This window comes from Halichoerus grypus, chromosome X (assembly GCF_964656455.1).
Source record: "Halichoerus grypus chromosome X, mHalGry1.hap1.1, whole genome shotgun sequence".
Taxonomy (NCBI): Eukaryota; Metazoa; Chordata; class Mammalia; order Carnivora; family Phocidae; genus Halichoerus; species Halichoerus grypus.
The window spans coordinates 73,401,983-73,427,183 of record NC_135727.1 but is presented as its reverse complement, the minus strand read 5'-3'; the positions used below and the strand labels follow the sequence as shown (position 1 = coordinate 73,427,183).

Genomic DNA, 25,201 nt, shown 5'->3' with positions numbered 1-25,201 from the left:
AGGTATGATTATGGTATTGTAATTTTGGCTTTAAAGTCCTTATCTTTTAGAGATGTATACTGAAACATTTGTGGATGAAATGACATACATGTGTCTTGGTTGGGGATGTGGGTAGGGGTACAGATGAAACAAGAACGGACATAACGGGTGGTAAATGTTGAAGTTGGGTGATAGGCACATGGGGAGTACGTTATACTGTTGTTGTTTTTTTTTAACTTTGGTTTATGTTTAAAACTCTCCATAGTAAAATGTTAAAAGAAATGCAGGTTTTGGAGTCAGATAGCCAGGTCTGAATCTCAGTTCTGCTTCTTATCAACTGTAGGACCTTGAGCAAATTCATAATCTCTCTATACCTCAAGTTTTCTCCTCAATAAAATGGGAATAATAATAGTACCTACTTCATGAGGTTGTAGTGAGGGTTACATGAGATGGTATACTTATTTCAGTGCCTGGGACATAATAAACACTCTGTAATTGTTAGTTATTACTTATGCTATTATGCTCTAAGAGGGCAGTGAGGCAAGAGTTTTTATGTGGGAAGGAAGGGCTAAGTTTTGCTGCGAAGACTTTTTTCCCCAGAGAACTTTCTTCTCCTTGAGAACCTGTCACCAATCAGTGCTGCCACCATTATAGGGATCAGGGCCGAAAGGATTCCCTCTATAGTTTCCCTACTCTGTAGCAAGGTAGGTATATAGCCCTGCTTTTATTAACCCTACCACAATTGCCATAAGACTAGAACATTCAAACAAAAATTTACCAAAGGCTCACAAATAATAGTAGGGGCATAAGCAGAAAGGAGCCACGTAACTAGATCACGTGCTTCCAGGACATGCTTATGGCAGAGGCCACCTGTAAACCTCTAGCATTTAGGAGTAACCTGAAGCACATTTACCCTCTCAGAACAATGAAATGAACAGTGACATGAATTTCTTCTCTCACATGCTTTCGGCCCAACATCTCAGTTATATGTTTCTATTTGAATACTTTCTTCTAGTAGAAAGACCCTAGGAAATTTTATCCCTGCTCTACTTTAGAAGACACCACAGGGGTTGGCTGTGCCTTCAGGCCATAACAGCATTGTTACCATCTCAATACATTTAGGGAGGTCCAATCTCATAAAGATGATCCACATACACTGTCTCAAAGAGGCCACTACCTTCCACACGGGGAAGGACCATTTCCTGACGCAAGGAAATAGGGGATGGAATGATAGCAGCAATGGGGACTCTGAACTAGACCCTATGCCAAGGGAAACTATTTCTAGGTTCTGGAATATGCTGAATTATTATTGACAAAATGAGAAAATGGTAATGATAATAATGACAATGATGATAATGGTAACAGATACCATTATTTGAGCACTTTATCTATGCCAGGCCCTGTTCTAAGTGCTTCACAAGGATTATCTCATCACTGTCTTCAAAACTGCTCTATAAATTAGTGAACTCTTATTAGTCCCATTTTACAGATAAGGAATCTAAGGCACTGAGACAAGCTCAGTGTCACAAAACTAATGTGGTAGAGCCAGTTTTCAAAGTCTGAAGTCTGTTTCCAGAGTCCACGCTTTCTGAAGAGAGAGTTTATCCCTCTGGTCAGGTAACAAGAGTTTAGTTATCATTCTCTTTCTTTAATCAGCCATCCATTTCCACAGGAAAACACATAGACCAGCTTCAGAAACTGCAGAAAACTGGGAATCAATCAGGATTGACAGGGAGGCCTCACAAATAGGCAAGTAGCCAACTGTGGGCCTCTCTTCTATGTGTGGGTAAGTGGTAGGGAGAAGCTTTGAGATGTAACATACTAGTGCAGCAGGAGAAAAATATCAATTATTATGATACAAGTAGAATCATACAAATAAGTGTTATGAGGAGGACAGTGCTAATTCTGTCTGGAGGGGCTGAAGAAGATCTTGTAAAAGAGGTAAGATTTGAGCTGGGCCTTGAAGGATTACAATAGATTATAAAAAGTGGGAGGGGGGAGGAGCAAGACGGCAGAGGAGTAGGAGACCTAAATTTGGTCTGGTCCCAGGAATTCAGTTAGATAGTGATCAAACCATTCTGAACACCTACAAACTCAACAGGCGATCGAAGAAAAGAATAGCAGCAACTCCATGAACAGAAAAGCGACCACTTTCTGGAAGGTAGGACGTGCGGAGAAGTGAATCCGAGGTGATATTCGGGAGGATAGATGGCGGGCGAGGGGGCCTCCGTCAGCAGCTACCGGCAAGTGATAGAGCAACGGAGCACAAAATTGGAAACTTTAGAAGTCGGCTCTGCTGAGGGATGTCGCTCCAGTGGCTAAGCGGGAGGTGGAACCCTCTCTGGGACAGTGTGGTCTCAGGACCCTCGGGGTCTCAGAAAGACCAGGGGTGCCTGAGTGCGGCAGAGCTCCCAGGTATCGGGGTGGGGAAGCTGGCTGCAGAGACGGAGCCCAGGCGCGGGCTCTCAGCTCGGGGTTGCCATAAACCATGATCCGTGGCACAGTCGGGCCACTGCTCTTCCAGCAGGGACCCAACAAGTGGCAGATCCGGGGAGACTCCCCTTCCTCCCCCGGGGGGAGCGGCACAGGAGCACACCGCAGGGATCTGCTGGGTTTGGAGACTCCACACGGGGTCGGGTGCCAGAGACAGAAATGCTCGGTCACAGGACGGGTGAGCAGGGAGTGTGGCCGGAGCGGGGAGGCAGGAGTGACTGACTGCTTTTCTCTGGGGGTGCAGTGAGGATTGGGGACCCAAGCTCTCGTCTCCTCTGGGGCGGAGATTGGGAGGCTGCCATTTTCACTCTCATCCTCCAAAGCTGTACGGAAAGCTTGCAGGGAACAAAAACTCCCGAGAGCAAACCCGAGCAGATTACTTAGCCTGGCCCCCCACAAGGGCGGGGCAATTCCGCCTCCGGCAAAGACATTTGAGAACCACTGCAACAGGCTCCACCCCCAGAAGATCAGGAAGAATAGCCAGACAAGACCAAGTTTACCGATCAATGAGAACGGCAGAACTCCAGCACTAGGGGAATACTGCACAGAGAATCCATGGCTTTTTTCCCATGATTCTTTAGTCTTTCAGAGTTAATTTTTTAAATTTTCTTTTTCTTTTTTTTTTTGATTTTTTTCTTTTTCCCTTTTTCAATCAACATCTTATCAATCCCCCCTTTTTTTTGTAGTTTTTAATTTTATTATATTATGTTAGTCACCATACAATACATCATTAGTTTTTGATGTAGTGATCCCCGATCCATTGTTTTCATATAACACCCAGTGCTCCATGCAGTACGTGCCCTCCTTAATACCCATCACCGGGCTAACCAATCCCCCCTCGCCCCTCCCCTCTAGAACCCTGTTTCTTTCTCAGGTCCATAGTCTCTCATGGTTCATCTCTCCCTCCAATTCCCCCCCCCCCATTTTTCCCTTCCTTATCCTAATGTCCTCCATGTTATTCCTTATGTTCCACAAATAAGTGAAACCATATGATAATTGACTTTCTCTGTTTGACTTATTTCGATTAGCATAATCTCCTCCAGTCCCATCCATGTTGATGTAAAAGTTGGGTATTCATCTTTTCTGATGGCTGAGTAATATTCCATTGTATATATGGACCACATCTTCTTTATCCATTCATCTGTTGAAGGGCATCTCAGCTCTTTCCACAGTTTGGCTATTGCGGACATTGCTGCTCTGAACATTGGGGTGCATATGGCCCTTCTTTTCACTACATGTGTGTCTTTGGGGTAAATACCCAGGAGTGCAATTGCTGGGTCATAGGGTAGCTCTATTTTTAAATTTTTGAGGAACCTCCACATTGTTTTCCAAAGTGGCTGTACCAACTTGCATTCCCACCAACAGTGTAAGAGGGTTCCCCTTCCTCCACAACCTCTCCAACATTTGTTGTTTCTTGCCCTGTCCATTTTGGCCATTCTAACTGGTGTAAGGGGGTATCTCAGTGTCGTTTTGATTTGGATTTCCCTGATGGCTACTGATGATGAACATATTTTCATGTGTCTGTTAGCCATTTGTATGTCTTCTTCAGAGAAGTGTCTGTTCATCTCTTCTGCCCACTTTTTGACTTGATTATTTGTTTTTGGGGTGTTGAGTTTGAGAAGTTCTTTATAGATCTTGGATACCAGCCCGTTATCTGTAGTGTCATTTGCAAATATCTTCTCCCATTCTGTGGGTTGCCTCTTTGTTTTGTTGACTGTTTCCTTTGCTGTGCAGAAGCTTTTTCTCTTGATGAAGTCCCAAAGGTTCATTTTTGCTTTTGTTTCACTAGTTTTTGGAGATGTACCTTGAAAGAAGTTGCTGTGGCCGATGTCAAAGAGGTTACTGCCTATGTTTTCCTCTAGGATTTGGATGGATTCCTGTCTCACATTGAGGTCTTTCATCCACTTTGAGTTTATCTTTGTGAGTGGTGTTAGAGAATAGTCGAGTTTCATTCTTCTGCATGTGGCTGTCCAATTTTCCCAGCACCGTTTATTGAAGAGACTGTCTTTTTTCCATTGCATGTTTTTTCCTGCTTTGTCAAAGATTATTTGACCATAGAGTTGAAGGTCCATATCTGGGTTCTCTATTCTGTTCCATTGGTCTGTATGTCTGTTTTTGTGCCAGTATCATGCTGTTTTGGTGATCACTGATTTGTAATATAGCTTGAAATCGGGCAACGTGATGCCCCCAGCTTTGTTTTTCTTTTTCAACAACTCCTTGGCGATTCGGGGTCTTTTCTGATTCCATACAAATACTAGGATTGTTTGTTCCAGCACTTTGAAAAATGTCATTGGAATTTTGATCGGGATGGCATTGAAGGTATAGATTGCTCTGGGTAGCACAGACATTTTAACAATGTTTATTCTTCCGATCCATGAGCATGGAATATTTTTCCATCTTTTTGTGTCTTCTTCAATTTCTTTCATGAGTGTTTTGTAGTTCCTAGACTATAGATCCTTTACCTCTTTGGTTAGGTTTATTCCAAGGTATCTTATGGTTTTTGGTGTTATTGTAATGGAATCGTTTCTTTAATTTCTCTTTCTACAGTTGCGTTGTTAGTGTATAAGAAAGCAACTGATTTCTGTGCATTGATTTTGTATCCTGCCACATTACTGAATTGCTGGATGAGTTCTAGTAATTTGGGGGTGGAATCTTTTGGGTTTTCCACATAAAGTATTATGTCGTCTACGAAAAGAGAGAGTTTGACTTCTTCATTGCTAATTTGAATACCTTTTCTTTCTTTTTGTTGTCTGATTGCGTTCCTGTTGCTAGGGCTTCTAGTACTATGTTGAACAACAGTGGTGAGAGTGGGCACCCTTGACGTGTTCCTGATCTTAAGGGAAAGGCTCTCAGCTTTCCCCATTGAGGATGATATTCACTGTGGGTTTTTGATAGATGGATTTTATGAGCTTGAGGAATGTTCCCTCTATCCCTATACTCTGGAGAGTTTTAATCAGGAAAGGATGTTGTATTTTGTCAAATGCTTTTCCTGCATCATTTGAGAGGACCATATGGTTCTTCTCCCTCCTCTTATTAATGTGTTCTATCACATTGATTGATTTGCGAATGTTGAAGCACCCTTGCATCCCGGGGATAAATCCCACTTGGTCGTGGTGGATGATCCTTTTAATGTATTGTTGGATCCTATTAGCTAGGATTTTGTTGAGGATTTTGGAATCCATATTCGTCAGGGATATCGGTCTGAAATTCTCCTTTTTGATGGGGTCTTTGCCTGGTTTGGGGATTAAGGTAATGCTGGCCTCATAGAATGAGTTTGGAAGTTTTCCTTCTGTTTCTATTTTTTGAAACAGCTTCAGCAGAATAGGTATTATTTCTTCTTTGAATGTTTGGTAGAATTCCCCAGGGAATCCATCAGGCCCTGGACTCTTGTTTTTTGGGAGGTTTTTGATCACTGCTTCAATCTCGTTACTGGTCATTGGCCTATTCAGGTTGTCAATTTCTTCCTGTTTCAGTCTTGGCAGCTTATAGGTTTCCAGGAAGGCCTCCATTTCATCCAGATTGCTCAGTTTATTGGCATATAGTTGTTGATAATAATTTCTAATAATTGTTTCTATTTCCTTGGTGTTAGTCGTGATCTCTCCCCTTTCATTCATCATTTTATTAATTTGGGTCCTTTCTCTCTTCTTTTGGATAAGTCTGGCCAGTGGTTTATCAATCTTGTTAATTATTCAAAGAACCAACTTCTAGTTTCGTTGATCTGATCTACTGTGTTTCTGGTTTCTAATTCATTGATTTCTGCTCTAATTTTAATTATTTCTCTTCTAATGCGTGGCTTAGACGTCATTTGTTGCTTTCTCTCTAGTTCTTTAAGGTGTAGAGTTAGTTGGTGAATTCGGGATTTTTCTGTTTTTTTGAGTGAGACTTGGATGGCTATGTATTTCCCCCTTAGGACCCCCTTTGCAGTATCCCATAGGTTTTGGACCAATGTGTTTTCGTTCTCATTGACTTCCATGAATTGTTTAAGTTCTTCTTTGATTTCTTGGTTGACCCATTCTTGAGCAGAGTGGTCTTTAGCTTCCAAGTGTTTGAATTTCTGCCAAATTTTTTCTTGTGATTGAGTTCTAGTTTTAGAGCATTGTGGTCTGAGAATATGCAGGGAATAATCTCAATCTTTTGGTATCAGTTGAGACCTGATTTGTGACCCAGTATACGGTCTATTCTGGAGAAAGTTCCATGTCTGCTCGAGAAGAATGAGTATTCTGTTGTTTTAGGGTGGAATGTTCTGTAAATATCTATGAGGTCCATCTGGTCCAATGTATCATTCAAAGCTCTTGTTTCCTTCTTGATTTTCTGCTTAGATGATCTGTCCATTGCTGAGAGTGGAGTATTGAGGTCTCCTACAATTAACGTATTGTTATCAATATGGCTCTTTATTTTGGTTAACAGTTGGCTTCTGTAGATGGCTGCTCCCATGTTGGGGGCATAGATATTTACAATTGTTAGATCTTCTTGTTGGATAGACCCTTTAAGAATGATATAGTGTCCTTCTGTGTCTCTTATTACAGACTTTAGTTTAAAATCTAATTTGTCTGATATAAGGATTGCTACCCCAGCTTTCTTTTGAGGTCCGCTGGCATGGAAGATAGATCTCCATCCCTTCACTTTCAGTCTGGATGTATCTTTAGGTTCAAAATGAGTCTCTTGTAGACAGCATATGGATGGGTCCTGTCTTTTTATCCAATCTGCAACCCTGTGCCGTTTTATGGGAGCGTTTAGGCCATTCACGTTGAGAGTGATTATTGAAAGATATGAATTAATTGTCATCATGTTGCCTGTGAAGACGTTGTTTTTATAGATTGTCCCTGTAAATTTCTGTTGTAGATCACTCTTGGGGTCTTTCTCCTTTTATAGAACCCCCCTTAATATTTCTTGCAGGGCCGGCTTAGTGGTCACATATTCTTTCAACTTCTGCCGGTCGTGGAAGCTCTGCATCTCTCCATCCATTCTAAATGAAAGCCTTGCCGGATAAAGTATTCTTGGCTGCATGTTCTTCTCATTTAGTACTCTGAATATGTCTTGCCAGGCCTTTCTGGCTTGCCAGGTCTCTGTGGATAGGTCTGACGTTATTCTGATGTTCCTCCCTCTGTACGTAAGGAATCTCTTCCCCCTAACTGCCCTTAAGATGGTTTCCTTGGTTCTAAGATTTGCAAGTTTTACTATTACATGCCAGGGTGTTGGCCTGTTTTCCTTGATCTTAGGAGGGGTCCTCTCTGCCTCTAGGACTCGAATGTTTGTTTCATTCCCCAGATTAGGGAAGTTCTCAGCTACGATTTGCTCAAATACATCTTCTAGCCCTCTCTCTCTCTCTCCACTCCCTCCGGGATTCCAATGATTCTGACATTGGAACGCCTCATGGTGTCACTTATTTCTCTGATTCTATTTTCATGGATTCTCAGTTGTTTTTCCTTGGCCTCATCTTTTCCCTTTTTATCCTTTATACTGTCTTCCAGGTCGCTTATTCGTTCTTCTGCCTCACTTACCCCAGCTGTTAGATTATCTAGATTGCATTGGACCTCATTGATAGCATTTTTAAGTTCTGCCAATTCACCTTTTATTTCTGCCCTTAGAGACTCTATGTTGCCATTAATTGATTTCTCCATTCTAGCCATTGTCTTCACAATTGCTAGCCTGAATTCCATCTCTGACATCTTGGTTATGTCTGCATCCATTTGTAAATCTGCACCATAAGTCATAATCTCTGAGTCTTTTCTGTTTTGGGGGCTCCTCCTCTTAGTCATTCTGTTGATGGGTGTTTGAGGGAATGTATAGAGTCCAAATTATTGACCAGAACCCAAGCAAGATGCACCTGCTTTCTTGGGACCTTAGGGTTGCTGGCCTCTTGTTTTCCCAGCCTGTCTTCTGCGGGAGGGGCCTGCTGCACTGTTACTCAGGCAACCCTGTTTGGGCGGAGTTGCCCTGCGCCCCTGTGGCGGGGGATGGGCTCAGTGGGAATCAGTCTTTGGGGCTTTTGTTCTCTGGCGCCTTTCCCTGGAGGCTTTCCACGTCTCTTCCACGAATCAGAGCAGAAGAGACCGTTTCCAACCCTCTGCCTCAGAGCAGAGAGACCTCAGTCTGTTCTTCAGTGAGCTCTCCAGGCCACACTGTCTCCGTTTCTGTCCATGCTGCTATAAACTGCAGCGTCCTGGGTTGTGCACCCCTCCGCAGCGCTCCCAGTCCTGCCTCCAGGTCGGGGCACGTCTCTGCCCTTTGTGCTTCTAAAACCGCCAGCCGCTCCCAATTCGCGCACGCGCAACTCCGCCGCTTGGGGTTTCCACCCCCGGGGGTTGCAGTTCACCGGCAGGACCCCGGCGCACCGGGTTTCCCTCTCCGGAGGCTGCAGTTCGCCTGCGCGCGACCGTCGCTCCGGTTTCTGTCCGGGGGGGCTGCAGTTCGCGTGCGCACGACCCCGCCAGTCTGGTTTTCCACCCCAGGGGCTGCCCTAAAGTTCTTTCCCGACGCTACCGGTCTGCAAGTCTGTGCCCCGCCCGCAGCGCGCGAAGCTGTCACTCACCGGCGGTGTAGGATTCCCACGTCCAGACACCCTCCCGCCGCCGTTTATCCTCCGATATCTGCCCGCGGGATCACGGCTCTCCGCTTCGTACCCCAAAACCAACCGGCTGCGGTATTTTGTTTGTAGAGATCCAGATCTTCTTACATCTCAGGCTGGTTTCATGGGTGCTCAGAGTGTTCTGGTAGTTATCCAGCTCAATTCCAGGGACCAGTTGAAATAGGGTCCCCTACTCCTCCGCCATCTTTCCCCCCTCTCCCATAGATGGCTTTTATGATATATTCAGAACATTCCATCCCAAAGCAACAGAATACACATTCTTCTCTAGTGCCCATGGAACATTCTCCAGAATAGATCACATCCTAGGTCACAATTCAGGTCTCAACCTGTACCAAAAGATTGGGATCATTCCCTGCATATTTTCAGACCACAATGCTTTGAAACTAGAACTCAATCACAAGAGGAAAGTCGGAAAGAACTCAAATACATGGAGGCTAAAGAGCATCCTACTAGAGAATGAATGGGTCAACCAGGAAATTGAAGAATTAAAAAAAACTCATGGAAACAAATGAAAATGAAAACACAACTGTTCAAGATCTTTGGGATGCAGCAAAGGCAGTCCTAAGAGGAAAGTATAGAGCAATACAAGCCTTTCGCAAGAAACAAGAAAGGTCTCAAATACACAACCTAACCCTACACCTAAAGAGCTGGAGAAAGAACAGCAAATAAAGCCTAAGCCCAGCAAGAGAAGAGAAATAATAAAGATCAGAGCAGAAATCAATGAAATAGAAACCAAAAGAACAGTAGAACAGATCAACGAAACGAGGAGCTGGTTCTTTGAAAGAATTAATAAGATTGATAAACCCCTGGCCACGGGTCCTTAAAGAGAAAGGACCCAAATAAATAAAATCATGAATGAAAGAGGAGAGATCACAACCAACACCAAAGAAATACAAGCAATTATAAGAACATACTATGAGGAACTATATGCCAGCAAATGAGATAACCTGGAAGAAATGGATGCATTCCTAGAGCTGTATCAACTACCAAAACTGAACCAGGAAGAAATAGAAAACCTGAACAGACCTATAACCACTATGGAAACTGAAGCAGTAGTCAAAAATCTCCCAACAAACAAAAGCCCAGGGCCAGATGGCTTCCCAGGGGAATTCTACCAAACATTTAAAGAAGAATTAATACCCATTCTTCTGAAACTGTTCCAAAACATAGAAGTGGAAGGAAAACTTCCAAACTTGTTTAATGAGGCCAGCATTACCTTGATCCCAAAGCCAGACAAAGACCCCATCAAAAAGGAGAATTACAGACCAATATCCCTGATGAACATGGATGCAAAAATTGTCACCAAAATACTAGCCAGTAGGATCCAACAGTACATGAAAAGGATTATTCACCACCACCAAGTGGGTTTTATTCCTGGACTGCAAGGTTGGTTCAACATCCACAAATCAATCCATGTGATACAATACATTAATAAAAGAAAGAACAGGGCGCCTGGGTGGCTCAGTCATTAAGCGTCTGCCTTCGGCTCAGGTCATGATCCCAGGGTCCTGGGATCGAGTCCCACATCGGGCTCCCTTCTCGGCAGGAAGCCTGCTTCTCCCTCTCCCACTCCCCCTGCTTGTGTTCCTGCTCTCGCTCTCTCTCTCTCTGTCAAATAAATAAATAAAATCTTTAAAAAAAATTTAAAAAAAAAAAAAAATAATAATAAAAGAAAGAACAAGAACCGTATGATCCTCTCAATAGATGGAGAAAAAGCATTTGACAAAGTACAGCATCCTTTCTTGATCAAAATTCTTCAGAGTATAGGCATAGAGGGTACATACCTCAATATCATAAAAGTCATCTATGAAAAACCCACAGCGAATATCATTCTCAATGGGGAAAAACTGAGAGCTTTCCCCCTAAGGTCAGGACCATGGCAGGGATGTCCACTATCACCACTGCTATTCAACATAATACTAGAAGTCCTAGCCACAGCAATCAGACAACAAAAAGAAATAAAACGCATCCGAAACGGTAAAGAATTAGTCAAACTCTCACTCTTTGCAGATGATATGATACTTTATGTGGAAAACCCAAAAGACTCCACCCCAAAACTGCTAGAACTCATACAGGAATTCAGTAAAGTGGCAGGATATAAAATCAATGCACAGAAATCAGTGGCATTCCTATACACCAACAAGAAGACAGAAGAAAGAGAAATTAAGGAGTCGATCCCATTTACAAATGCACCCAAAACCATAAGATACCTAGGAATAAATCTAACCAAAGAGGCAAAGAATCTGTACTCAGAAAACTATAAAATACTCATGAAAGAAATTGAGGAAGACACAAAGAAATGGAAAAACGTTCCATGCTCATGGATTCGAAGAACAAATATTGTGAAGATGTCAATGCTACCTAGAGCAATCTACATAATTAAAGCAATCCCTATCAAAATACCATCCACTTTTTTCAAAGAAATGCAACAAAAAATCCTAAAATTTGTATGGAACCAGAAAAGACCCCGAATAGCCAGAGGAATGTTGCAAAAGAAAAGCAAAGCTGGTGGCATCACAATTCTGGACTTCAAGCTCTATTACAAAGCTGTCATCATCAAGACAGTATGGTACTGGCACAAAAACAGACACATAGATCAATGGAACAGAATAGAGAGCCTAGAAATGGACCCTGAACTCTATGGTCAACTAATCTTCGACACAGCAGGAAAGAATGTCCAATGACTTCATCAAGATAAAAAGCTTTTGCACAGCAAAAGAAACAGTCAACAAAACCAAAAGACAACTGACAGAATGGGAGAAGATATTTGCAAATGACATATCAGATAAAGGGCTAGTATCCAAAATCTATAAAGAACTTATCAAACTCAACACCCAAAGAACAAATAATCCAATCAAGAAATGGGCAGAAGTCATGAACAGACATTTTTCCAAAGAAGACATCCACATGGCCAACAGACACATGAATGCTCAACATCGCTCAGCATCAGGGAAATCCAAATCAAAACCTCAATGAGATACCACCTCACACCAGTCAGAATTGCTAAAATTAACAAGTCAGGAAATGACAGATGTTGGCGGGATGCGGAGAAAGGGGAATCCTCCTACACTGTTGGTGGGAATGCAAGCTGGTGCACCCACTCTGGAAAACAGTACGGAGGTTCTTCAAAAAGGTAAAAATAGAGCTACCATACGATCCAGCAATTGCACTACTGGGTATTTACCCCAAAGATACAAATGTAGGGATCCGAAGGGGTACGTGCACTCCAATGTTTATAGCAGCAATGTCCACAACAGCCAAACTGTGGAAAGAGCCAAGTTGTCCATCGACAGATGAATGGATAAAGAAGATGTGGTATATATATACAATGGAATATTATGCAGCCATCAAGAAGAATGAAATTTTGCCATTTGCAACAACATGGATGGAAGTGGAGGGGATTATGCTGAGTGAAATAAGTCAATCAGAGAAAGACATGTATCATATGACCTCACAGATATGAGGAATTCTTAATCTCAGGAAACAAACTGAGGGTTGCTGGAGTGGTGGGGGTTGGGAGGGATGGGGTGGCTGGGTGATAGACACTGGGGAGGGTATGTGCTATGTTGAGCACTGTGAAGTGTGCAAGATTGTTGAATCACAGATCTGTACCTCTGAAGCAAATAATACATTATATTTAAAAAAAAGAAGAAGAAGAAAAAGATAGCAGGAGGGGAAGAATGAAGGGGGGAAATCAGAGGGGGAGACGAACCATGAGAGACTGTGGACTCTGAAAAACAAACTGAGGGTTCTAGAGGGGAGGCGGGTGGGAGGATGGGTTAGCCTGGTGATGGGTATTAAAGAGGGCACGTATTGAATGGAGCACTGGGTGTTATATGCAAACAATGAATCATGGAACACTACATCAAAAACTAATGATGTAATGTATAGTGTTTAACATAACAAAAAAAGTCAAAATACCTAAATATTAATGTGATACAATAATAAAGACTTAAGAAAGCTCAAAAAAAAAAAAAAAAGAAAGAAAGAAACCACTTTCTTTGCTCATCCATAAGAAGCAACTCCTCATCTGTGAAGTTTTCTCATGAGATTGCAGCAATCTAGTCACTTCTAATTCTATTAAGAAGCTAAGGATATACCTCAGTACTGACCTTCACTTTCATCCAGGGAAGAAGTATAAAAAACTGTTCTTTCCCGCAGCAAGCGTTTTGAAATTGTGATTGGTTTGTGCCTTCTTGCTGTCACTCGAGGTGGAGGCACTGGGGGTGTAGCACTTTCCTCAGGTGGACCTGAATAGATCTGTAAAAGGAGAATATTTTCAGGAAACAATTAGAAAGATCGAGGTTTTGTCTCCCTAATGCTAACTACCAGTTGATGCCTACCAGCACTACATCTAGAGTCTGACAGAGCAATTCTAATATGACTAAAGGAATTGGGATTTTTAAAATCACTCTAGCTACCAGCAAGTGTTTAGAAGTCGCCTATCATGTTTAAGACACAGGACCTGGCACTTCACAGCGTGGAGGAAAGAATGCAGACAAAAACTGCACAGTCCTGGATTTCCACTTACTGCCTGGAAAACCTTAGGCAAGTCACCTCCTATCTCTGAGCTTTAGATTCCTCATCTGTAATATGGGGAGAGCACCATGTACCTCATTGGGTGTGATGAGAATCAAGTAAAAAGAGTAGTCAAGGTACACTGTATGGGTAGGGGTGGGGTGTGGAGCGTTACTAAAATGCACCCAATGTTTCTGAAAGGATACCAAAGAAATTGGTTAAATTGTTTGCTTCAAGACAGGAATAATGAGTGGCTGAGGAAAGGATGGAGGAAACTTATTTCTCACTCCTATATCATTTTGATCTTTTAAAATTTCATACCATGTAGCATTACTTATTCAAAAAAGAAAGGGCGAAAAGAAAATGTCTTATACATTGTAAAAAGTGCTGGACAAATGAGGGAGAAGCTATCATTACAAAATTTTTTTAGGCAGCGTCCATGCTCAGCACAGAGCCCAACACGGGGTTTGAACTCACGACCCTGAGATCAAGACCCACACCGAGATCAAGAGTCAGATACCTAACTGACTGAGCCAACCAGGCACTCCTAATGATTACAATTTTTATATAGTGTCATATGTATTTGAAAATCTTTCTTGTCTCTGGGGGAGATTGAGCTTTTGGCCAGAGTGCACACATTTTGGGAGGACACACACATGGTGAGGGAAGAAGGGGACAATTGTGTAGTGCAAAAATGAAATCAACCCCGATGATTAGTGCAAAGAGAAATGCCAGAGACCAGTATCAGGCTGCAAAGTCACAAAAATTACATGACTGGGAACACAAGGAAACCTTGTGTAAAAGCTGAACAATGATAGAAAGCAGGGCATGTCTCAATGTCTCATGGCATAGAAAAGAGAGAATATGACATAGTAGCTGTCAGCTAAGGCCATACAGTTTCACAACCTATAGTAATAATATTCTAAATAACTACCACTTTGTGAGCATATGTTTATGCACTATAGGAGTTAAGAATATCCCTTGCTATTTATCAAACACATCAGGACCTATGCACTGAGTGTTTCATCTACCTGGAGTGCTCTTCCTCCAGATATCCATATAGCTTGCTCTCTTAATTTCAGTAGGCTATGATCAAATATATTCCTCTTAGTGAGTCTTCCAAGTGAATGTATCTAAAATTTTTACATACCTCCCTGTATGCAATGCCTCCTATCCCCCTTCCTTTTTTTTCTCCTTAGCATTTCTTATTACTTCCTAACAAGACATATTGTAATTATTTATTTTTCTGTTTTTGTGTCTGCCGCTCTAATCTATTGTAAGCTATATGGAAGTACATTATCATGTTCACTGCTATATCTCCAGCAACTAGAAGACTGACTGGAATTGCTGGGTCAAAGAAAAACACATTTAAAATACTGACATAAAAGGCCAAACTGTCCTCTGAAAAGATTATAATAGCTACTTCCACTTCTAGCCAAGATAGGACTAAAGGTATTAGGTTTACATCTTCTGCAAGTAATAATTTAAAAACTAGAAAAAATACACGTAACAATGGGTTTCAAGGCACTGGAAATCTGGTAATGAAAGACAGTGATCTATGAGAGACAGGAAAAAGAAATGAGGTGAGCCTCATGATATTCCCAGCTTACAGTGTGGAGAGAGTCTGCAAGCCATAATATATGGAGGGAAGCTCAGGGGGAGCCCATCAGTCTGCTTAAGTTGAAGATACTGAGTTGCAAGTATGGAGAGGGCAAGAAAGACAATTTTTCAGGGCAAAATATCAGAGAGAAGATAGCTGCACAAAGGGCTCTGGAGAACTGCAGGGGGGTCCTCTTTAACACTTTAGCTGAGTAGTGATTAATACTTACGTGTGAGGAAAGAACCACAAAACTGAATTAAAGGGATTAATTACCTAAGATCATACAGTGCCTAGAAGAGTTCCTGTTTCACCAGCCACAGTGGAAAATCAAATAATTAAGTGCTGTGGGTGGTGGGCACTGCACATGTGGAGCATGCAGGCAACTGGCTAGCTCCAGCAGCATGAAGGCTGAGTTGCGACTTGGGTGTCATCTTTCTTTTGTCTTAAAGTGGGTGTTTATCAGTATAAAATTCCCTCTTAAAACTGCTGTGCTGCATCCCATAAGTTTGATACACTGTTTTTCCATTTTCATTTGTTTCAAAATATTTCTTTATTTCCCTTTTGATTTCTTCCTTGACCCGCTGGTTGTTCAAGAGTGTGTTGTTTAACTACCACATATTTGTGAATTTCCAGTTTTCCTCCTGCTATTAATGCCTAGTTTCATATCATTCTGGTCAAAAAAGATACTTGGTATGATTTCAATCTTCATACATTTGCTAAGGCTTGTTCTGTGACCTAGCATATGATCTGTGTTTTAGAAAGTTCCATGTGCACTTGAGAAGAATGTGTATTCTGTTGCTGTTGGATGCAGTGTTCTATAAATGTTTGTTAGGTTCATTTGGTCTGAGGTTTAGTTCAAGTCCAATATTTCTTTATTGATTTTCTGTCTGGATGGTCTATATGCATTGTTGAATGTGGGGTATCAAATTCCCCTACTATTATTTTTTGTTGTCTATTTCTCCCTTCAGATCTTAATTTATTTACTTAATATATTTTAGTGCTCTAATGTTGGGTGCATATATACTTACAATTGTTACATCCTCTTGAAAAATAGACTACTTTGTCATTATATAATGACCTTCTTTGTCTCTTGTTACAGTCTTTGGCTTAAAGTTTACTTTGTCTCATATAAGTAAGCTATCCCTGCTTTCTTCTGGTTTCCATTTGCATGGTATTATCTTTTTCCATCCCTTTATTTTGAGCCTATGTGTGCCCTTAAAGCTGAGGTGAGTCGCTCTTAGGCAGCATATTACTGGGTCTTATTTTTAATCTATTTGGCACTCTATGCCTTTTGATTGCAAATTTTAATACATTTATATTTACATAATTATTGATAGGTAAAGATTTACTAATTCTATCTTAATAATTGTTTTCTGGCTCTTTTGTAATTCTACTGTTCCTTTCCTCTTCTCTTGCTGTCTTTCTTCTAGTGAAGTGATCATTTCTGTACTGGTATGTTTTGATTCCTTTCTCTATCTTTTGTGTATCTACTTTGTTTTTCCTTTGTGGTTACCATGAGGCTTCCATAAACAAAAATATCTTTTAAGCTGATAACAACTTACCTTTGATCACACACAAAACCTCTACCATTTTACACCTCTTCCCATATTTTGTTTTTGATGTCAAAATTTACCTCTTTTTATATTGCGTACCTATTAAAAAATTATTGTACCTAGTTTTTTTTTAACACTTTTGTACTTTAACATTTACACTAGGGTTACATAGTTAACATACTACCCTATTACAGTATTAGAGTATTCTGAATTTGAGTATATACTTACCTTTACTAGTAGATTTTACATTTTCATATATTTTTATATTACTAATTAGTGGCATTTCATTTCAGCTTGAAGAATTCCTTTCAGTATTTCCTGTAAAGCAGGTCTAGAGTTGATGAACTCCCACAGCTTTTGTTTGTTTGGTAAAGTCTTTAACTCTCCTTCATTTCTGAAAGATGACTTTTCTTTTTTTTTAACCTTTTTAAAATTTTATTTAAATTCAATTAGCCAACATACAGTATATCATTGGTTTCAGATGTAGTATTCAATCATTCATCAGTTGTGTATAACACCCAGTGCTCATCATATCATGTGCCCTCCTTAATGCTCATCACCCAATTACTCCATCCCCCCACCCACCTCCCCTCCAGCAACCCTCCATCTGTTTCTTATAGTTAAGAGTCTCTCATGGTTTTTCTCCCTCTCTGATGACTTCCCATTCATTTTTTCCTCCCTTACCTATGATCCTCTGCCCTGTTTCTTATATTTCACATATGAGTGAAACCATGTGATAATTGTCTTTCTCTGATTGACTTATTTTGCTCAGCATAATACCCTCCAGTTACATCCATGTCTATGTAAATGGTAGGTATTCATCCTTCTTGATGGCTGAGTAATATTCCATTATATATATAAACCACATCTTCTTTTTTTAATTTAAATTCAATTAGACAACATATAGTAGTATATCATTAGTTTTAGATGTAGTGCTCGATAATTCATCAGTTGTGTATAACAACAAATGCTCATCCTATCACATGCCCTCCTTAATGCCGATCCCCCAGTTGCCCCATCCCCCCCACCCACTTCCCCTTCCACAACCCTCAGTTTGTTTCCCAGAGGCAAGAGTCTCTCATGGTTTCTCTCCCTCTCTGATTTACTCCCATTCAGTTTTCCCTTCCTTCCCCTATGATCCTCTGCACTATTTCTTATATTCCACATTATGAGTGAAACCATATGACAATTATCTTTCTCTGATTGACTTATTTCACTTAGCATAATTCCCACCAGTTCCATCCACATTGTTGTAAATGGTAGGTATTCATCCTTTCTGATGGCTGAGTAATATCCCATTGTATATATGAACCACATCTTATTTTATTTTTATTTTGTTTTATTATTTTTATTATGTTCATTTAGCTGAATATATAACATCATTAGCACATCTTCCTACTCCATTTATCTATGGGAAGGACATCTTGGTTCCTTCCACAATTTGGCTATTGTGGACATTGCTGCTATGAACATTGGGGTGCAGGTGCCCCTTTGGATCACTACAGCTGTATCTTTGGGGTAAATACCTAGTAATACAATTGTTGGGTCATAGGGTAACTCTATTTTTAACTTCTTGAGGAACCTCCATACTGTTTTCCAGAGTGGCTGTAGCAGCTTGCATTCCTACCAACAGTGTAGGAGGGTACCCATTTCTCCGCATCCTCGCCAACATCTGTCGTTTTCTGACTTGTTAATTTTAGCCATTCTGACTGGTGTGAGGTGGTATCTCAATGTGGTTTTGATTTGTATTTCCCTGATGCCGAGTGATGTGGAGCATTTTTTCATGTGTCTGTTGGGCATTTGTATGTCTTCTTTGGAGAAATGTCTGTTCATGTTTTCTGCCCATTTCTTGATTGGATTACTTGTTCTTTGGGTGTTGAGTTTGGTAAGCTCTTTACAGATCTTGGATACTAGCCCTTTATCTGGTATGTCATTTGCAAATATCTTCACCCATTCCGTAAAGATGACTTTTCCAGGTAAAATATTCTTGGTTGGCAGTTTTATTCCTTCCACATTTTGCATATATCAACCAGCACTCTCTTAGCCTGAAAGACATCTGTGGGAAATCTGCCAATAGCCTTATAAAGTTCCCTTATATGTATTTTTTTCTTTCCCTCTTACTGCTTTGAAAATTCTTTTTTTCATTTTACGTGATGTCTTGGAGAAGATTGTTTCAGGTTGAAATTTTGAAGCACTTGCTAGCTTCATAAATCTCTCCCCAGATTTGAGAAGTTCTCAGTCCTTTCTTTTTTTTTTTTAATTTTAATTCCAGTATACTTAACTTACACTGTTATATTAGTTTGAGGTGTACAATATAGTGATTCAACAATTCCATACATCACCCAGTGCTCATCATGAGAAGTGCCCTCCTTAATCCCCATCACCTATCTCACCCATCTCCACTCACCTCCCTTCTAGTAATCATCAGTTTGTTCTCTATAGTTAAGAGTCTGTTGCTTGGTTTGTGCGTATCTCTCTCTCTCTCTTTTTTTCCTTCGCTCATTTGTTTTGTTTCTTAAGTTCCACATATGAGTGAAATAATGGCATTTGTTTTGTTTTTTTTTAGATTTTTATTTTATTTTATTTGACAGAGAGAGACACAGTGAGAGAGGGAACACAAGTGGGGGGGTGGGGGAGGAAGAAGCAGGCTTCCCATGGAGCAGGGAGCCTGATGCGGGGCTCGATCCCAGGACCCTAGGACCATGACCTGAGCCAAAGGCAGATGCTCAGTGACTGAGCCACCCAGGCGCCCCGGCATTTGTCTTTTTCTGACTGACTTATTTCGCTTAGCATTATACTCCCTAGCTCCATCCTTGTCATTGCAAATAGGAAGATTTCATTTCTTTTTTATGGCTGAACAATACTCAATTCCATTTATATACCACATCTTCTTTATCCATTCATCTACCAATGGACACTTGGGCTGCTTCCATAATTTCGCTATGGTAAATAATGCTATAAACATAGGGGTGCATGTAGCCCTTTGAATTAGTGCTTTGTATTTCTGGGTAAACACCCAGTAGTGAGATTACTGGATCATAGGGTAGTTCTACTTTTAAGTTTTAGAGGAAACTCCATACTGTTTTCCACAGTGGCTGCACAGGTTTGCATTCCTACCAACAGTTCACATGTGTTCTTTTTTCTCCACATCCTCACCAACACTTGTTGATTCTTGTGTTTTTGATTTTAGCCACTCTGACAGGTGTGAGGTGGTATCTCCTTGTAGTTTTGATTTGCATTTCTCTGATGATGAGTGATGATGAGCATCTTTTCATGTGTCTGTTGGCCATCTGGATATCTTCTTTGTAGAAATGTCTGTTCATGTTTATACCCATTTTTAATTGGATTTATTTTGGGGTGTTGAGTTGTATCAGTTCCTTATATATTTTGGATACTAACCCTTAAACAGATATGTCATTTGCAAATATTTTCTCCCATTCAGTAGGTTGCCTTTTAGTTTTGTTGTTTGTATCCTCAGCTGTGCAGAAGTTTTTTTCTTTTTTTCTTTTTTGATGTAGTCTCAATAGTTTATTTTTGCTTTTATTTCCCTTGTGACAGGAGACATATCTAGAAAAATGTTGCTATGGCTGATGTCAGAGACATTACTGCCTGTGCTCTCTTCTAGGATTTTTAGGGTTTCAGGTCTCATATTTAGGTCTTTAATCCATTTTGAGTTCATTTTTGTGCATGGTGTAAGAAAGTGGTCCAGTTTCATTCTTTTCCATGCAGCTGACCACTTTTCCCGATACAATTTTTTGAAGAGACAGTCTTTTTCCCTTTGGATATTCAGCCATTATTTCTTTAAATAAGGTTTCTCCTAATCTTCTCTTTCTGGGATTTCTAGGACTTCAATAATTCACAGATTGTTTCTTTTAATGGATCACAAAATTCACATATCTTTATCATATCTTTATTCTTTTTCATTTTATTTTCTTTTTGTTCCTCTAAATGTATGATTTTAAATGGCCTGTCTTTTTTTATTTTATTACGTTATGTTAATCACCATACCTTAGTTTTTGATGTATTGTTCCATGATTCATTGTTTGCGTATAACACCCAGTGCTCCATTCAATACGTGCCCTCTTTAATACCCATCACCAGGCTAACCCATCCCCCTTATCCCCTCCCCTCTAGAACCCTCAGTTTGTTTCTCAGAGTCCATAATCTCTCATGGTTTGTCTCCCCCTCCGATGTCCCCCCCTTCATTTTTCCCTTCCTGCTATCTTCTTTATTTTTTTTAACATATAATGTATTATTTGTTTCAGAGGTACAGGTCTGTGATTCTTCAGTCTTACACAATTCACAGCACTCACCATAGCACATACCCTCCCCAATGTCTATCACCCAGCCACCCCATCCCTCCCACGCCCCCACTCCAGCAACCCTCAATTTGTTTCCTGAGATTTAAGAATTCCTCATATCTGTGAGATCATATGATACATGTCTTTCTCTGATTGACTTATTTCGCTCAGCATAATACCCTCTAGTTCCATCCACGTTGTTGCAAATGGCAAAATTTCGGGGTTTTTTGATGGCTGCATAATATTCCATTGTGTGTGTGTGTGTATATATATATATATATATATATATATATATATATCACCTCTTCTTTATCCATTCATCTGTTGATGGACATCTTGGCTTTTTCCATAGTTTGGCTATTGTGGACATTGCTGCTATAAACATTGGGGTGCACATACCCCTTCGGATTCCTACATTTGTATCTTTGGGGTAAATAGTAGTGCAATTGCTGGGTCATAGGGTAGCTCTATTTTCAACTTTTTGAGGAACCTCCATACTGTTTTCCAGAGTGGCTGCACCAGCTTGCATTCCCACCAACAGTGTAGGAGGGTTCCCCTTTCTCCACATCCCCACCAACATCTGTCATTTCCTGACTTGTTAATTTTAGCCATTCTGACTGGTGTGAGGTGGTATCTCACTGAAGTTTCGATTTGGATTTTCCTTGATGCCGAGCGATGTGGAGCACTTTTTTGTGTGTCTTTTGGTCATTTGGATGTCTTCTTTGGAAAAATGTCTGTTCATGACTTCTGCCCATTTCTTGATTGGATCATTTGTTCTTTGGGTGTTGAGTTTGGTAAGTTCTTTATAGATTTTGGATACTAGCCCTTTATCTGATATGTCATTTGCAAATATCTTCTCCCATTCTGTCGGTTTTGTTGACTGTTTCCTTTGCTGTGCAAAAGCTTTTTATCTTGATGACGTCCCAATAGGTCATTTTTGCCCTTGCTTCCCTTGCCTTTGACGATGTTTCTAGGAAGAAGTTGCCGTGGCTGAGGTCGAAGAGGTTGCTGCCTGTGTTCTCCTCTAGGATTTTGATGGACTCCTATCTCACATTGGGTCTTTCATCCATTTTGAGTTTGTTTTGTGTGTGGTGTAAGAAAATGGTCCAGTTTCATTCTTCTGTATGTGGCTGTCCAATTTTCTCATAAATGGCCTGTCTTCTAATTCACTAAATCTTTCTTCTGTTTGGTCAAGTGTAATGCTGAAGCTCTCTATTGAATTCTTCAGTCACTGTTTCTTGAACTCTAGGATTTGCTTTTTTTTTAATGGTTTTTCTTTCTTTGTTGAACTTCTCATTTTGTTCATGTATTTTTCCTCTAATTTCATTTAGTTGTCTATCTGTGTTTTCTTATAGTTCACCTAATTTCTTTAAGATGATTATTCTGAATTCCTTATCAACAATTCCTGGATCTTCATTTCTTTAGGGTCAGTTATTGGAGCTTTATTAGTTTCCTTTGATGGTGTCATGTTTCCTTCATTATTCATGATCCTTGTGTCCTTGCATTTGTGTCTGTGCATGTGTCCAAGTAGGCATCTGTTCCAGTCTTTATAAACTGGCTTCAGCAGGCAGAAGCCTTCAGCAGTTAGCTCATTCTGAGATTCTGAGTGGGCCATCAGGTGGTGTCTTTGGGGAGGCTTGTGACTGGAGTTCTTGGACAGGTATGTCTGGTGCCTGGGTGAGTAGATGAGCAGGCCTGATGCCCAAGGGGGCGGAGCTTGGATTCACTGGTGTGGGCCTGGTGTTTGAGTCTGTGGTGATGGACCTGTAATCTGAGTTTGTGTGGGTGAACCTAAACCTGGACCTGGGTCCATGGGGGCTCACTAGGCTCAGGAGATTACTGGGGTGGGTCTGGCATCTTGGTCCACAGGAACTGGCACGATGCTGGGTGGGCCAAGAGCCTGGTTTCGTAGGAACTGGCCTGGAGGCTAGGGTCATGGGGGCTGGCCTGCTACTAAAGTAAGCCTGGAGCCTAGGGCCATGGAAGTTGACCTGTAACCTGGGGCCTTGGGGGCCAGCCTGGAGATTGGGTCTATGAGGTCTGGCCTGGTCTGGGCAGACAAGGAGCCTGGGTCCATGAGAGTTAGCCTATAGGCTGAAGCTGCAGGTGTTGGCCTAGCACTGAGGTAGACCAGGAAGCGGGGTCCACAGGAGCCCACATGGAGCCTGAGCCACAGGGGCAATCCTGGTGTTGAAACAGGCCAGGAGTCTGGGTCTGTGGGACCTGGTCTAAAGACTAGTTCTATGGAAGCTGGCCAGTTCTGGAATCAGCCAAGAGTCTGTGTGCACTGGAGCCCACCAGGAGCCTGGTGACATGGGGGCTGGCTGACAGTGGGGTGGGCCAGAAGCCTGGCTTGTGGCAGCCCACCCTTAGCCTGATGCCTTGGGAGCTCCCTAAGGGCATGGGATCTGGGTGATGCTGGTGTGGCTTGAGGACTTGGGTTCACAAGAACCTGCTGGGCCTGACGCTGTGGGAACTTTCTGGGGCTACAAGAGCTGCCTGGGACCACAGAAGCTGGAGGACACCTGGGTGGGGCAGGGGACTGGGTTTTCAGGAGCCCACCAGGACACTAGGGCTATGGAAAACACCCAGACCTGCAGGAACTGGCCTGGTCCTGGGGAGGGCCAGCAGTTGGGTCCATGGTAAAGTCAGGTGCTCACTTTACTCTCTCCATGGGGAGGGTTTCTATCTCTGCATTGGGCTGTCAAGGATTGGGGGAGGGGTGACAGGGATAATGTGACTATCTTTCCTCCTTGGTGTGTCTTTTCTTATTTCTGTGCTTCACCCAGGTGTTGTAATCCCTCACCAGGATTCCTTAGCTCTTGTGAAGATATTTTTGCATGTAGAAAACTGTTCAAATTTATGTTGCTGGGAAGGCACTGGTGCTAGAAATTCCTCTACTGCCATCTAGCTGATGTCATTCCACAATCCCCTGGCCTCCACTTTTTCATATCCCATTTGCTCCTCAACCTGGTCTCTGCCCATACCACTCTTGTAACTGTTTTCACAATGATTACCACTAACCTCCTAACTGCCAAATCCAATGGTCCCTTTTCAATCCTTATTTTGACTTTGCTTCAGCATTTGACAGAGTTGACATTCCTGTTCTAAAAATGTAGCCTAAAATGGGTAACCTTTACCTTTCTGAATAAACATATTCCTACCTCTCCGAACACTGCCCAGTCTCTTTCACTGGCTCTTCCTAAATGTTGATCTTCCCCCAAATTATGTTTTCAGTCCTCTAATGATCTCACTTATCTAGACTCATTCTCTCTCTCTCTCAACACTTTAATTCACTCTCATGGTTTGAGCTACTAGTTTTCTCTAATAACTTCTATACCAGTATATCTAATTGCCTGCTCAAAAGATGCCATTTGGATATCTCAACCTCAATATTCTGAAAATTAAACACATTTAATTCTTTCCTTGTAACTGTTTATTACTCAAAAATAATGCTAATATCCAAGCCAGAAATCTGGACATTATTATCCTTGTATCCTCCCTCTCTCTCACACCCCACATCCATTTAATCACCAAGCTCTATCAGTTATACTTCTTTAATCTAATATGTCCTCTCTGTTCACTGCCATTGCCTTGGTTTCATGTCTCATCATGTCTCTCTAATATTACTACAATGGTCTCCCGTTTCTCTATGCCTCCTGTCACTTCTTCCTTTAATATGTCTACAAAGTATGGATTGAGGGACCTGTATAAATTCAAAATATAATCATGCTACTCCTCTGCTTAAAATATTTCAGTGACCCCACACTATCTTTGGGATAAATTCTAAATTCCTTAGCAGACAAGGTGTTCCATAATCTGGTCACTGCCTGCAATCTCCAGTCTCATCTTCCACTATTTCTATATTCATACTCTACTACAGCCATACTGAATTATTATAGTTCTTTACATATCATGTGTTCTCACTCCTTCATGTATACAGAATTCTCTGTGCTTATAAACACCTTTCCTCCTTATGGCAGAGACTGCTAATTGCTTCTTAGTGTCTATCCCCTCTTCTTGCTTTTACTTATAGAAGTCACTGAGTTTTAGCTGGGTACCCATGCCTACATTTTCTAGCCTCCCTTACAACTAGGTAAGACCATGTACTTAAGTTTTAGGTAATAGAATACAAGTGAAAATGATGTATGTAAACTTCTGGATCATG

General features: G+C 41.2%; 1 protein-coding gene across 2 annotated transcripts in view; it reads right to left on the bottom strand.

Annotated features, from left to right (window-relative positions):
- The window catches only part of OPHN1 (oligophrenin 1), a 505,885-nt gene that overhangs the window by 35,452 nt on the left and 445,232 nt on the right, over positions 1–25,201 (bottom strand). For both annotated transcript variants that reach the window (XM_078065007.1, XM_078065008.1), the window contains exon 20: positions 13,174–13,321. In XM_078065007.1, coding sequence (XP_077921133.1) covers positions 13,174–13,321 — 148 coding nt within the window. The remainder of the gene's footprint in view (positions 1–13,173; positions 13,322–25,201) is intronic.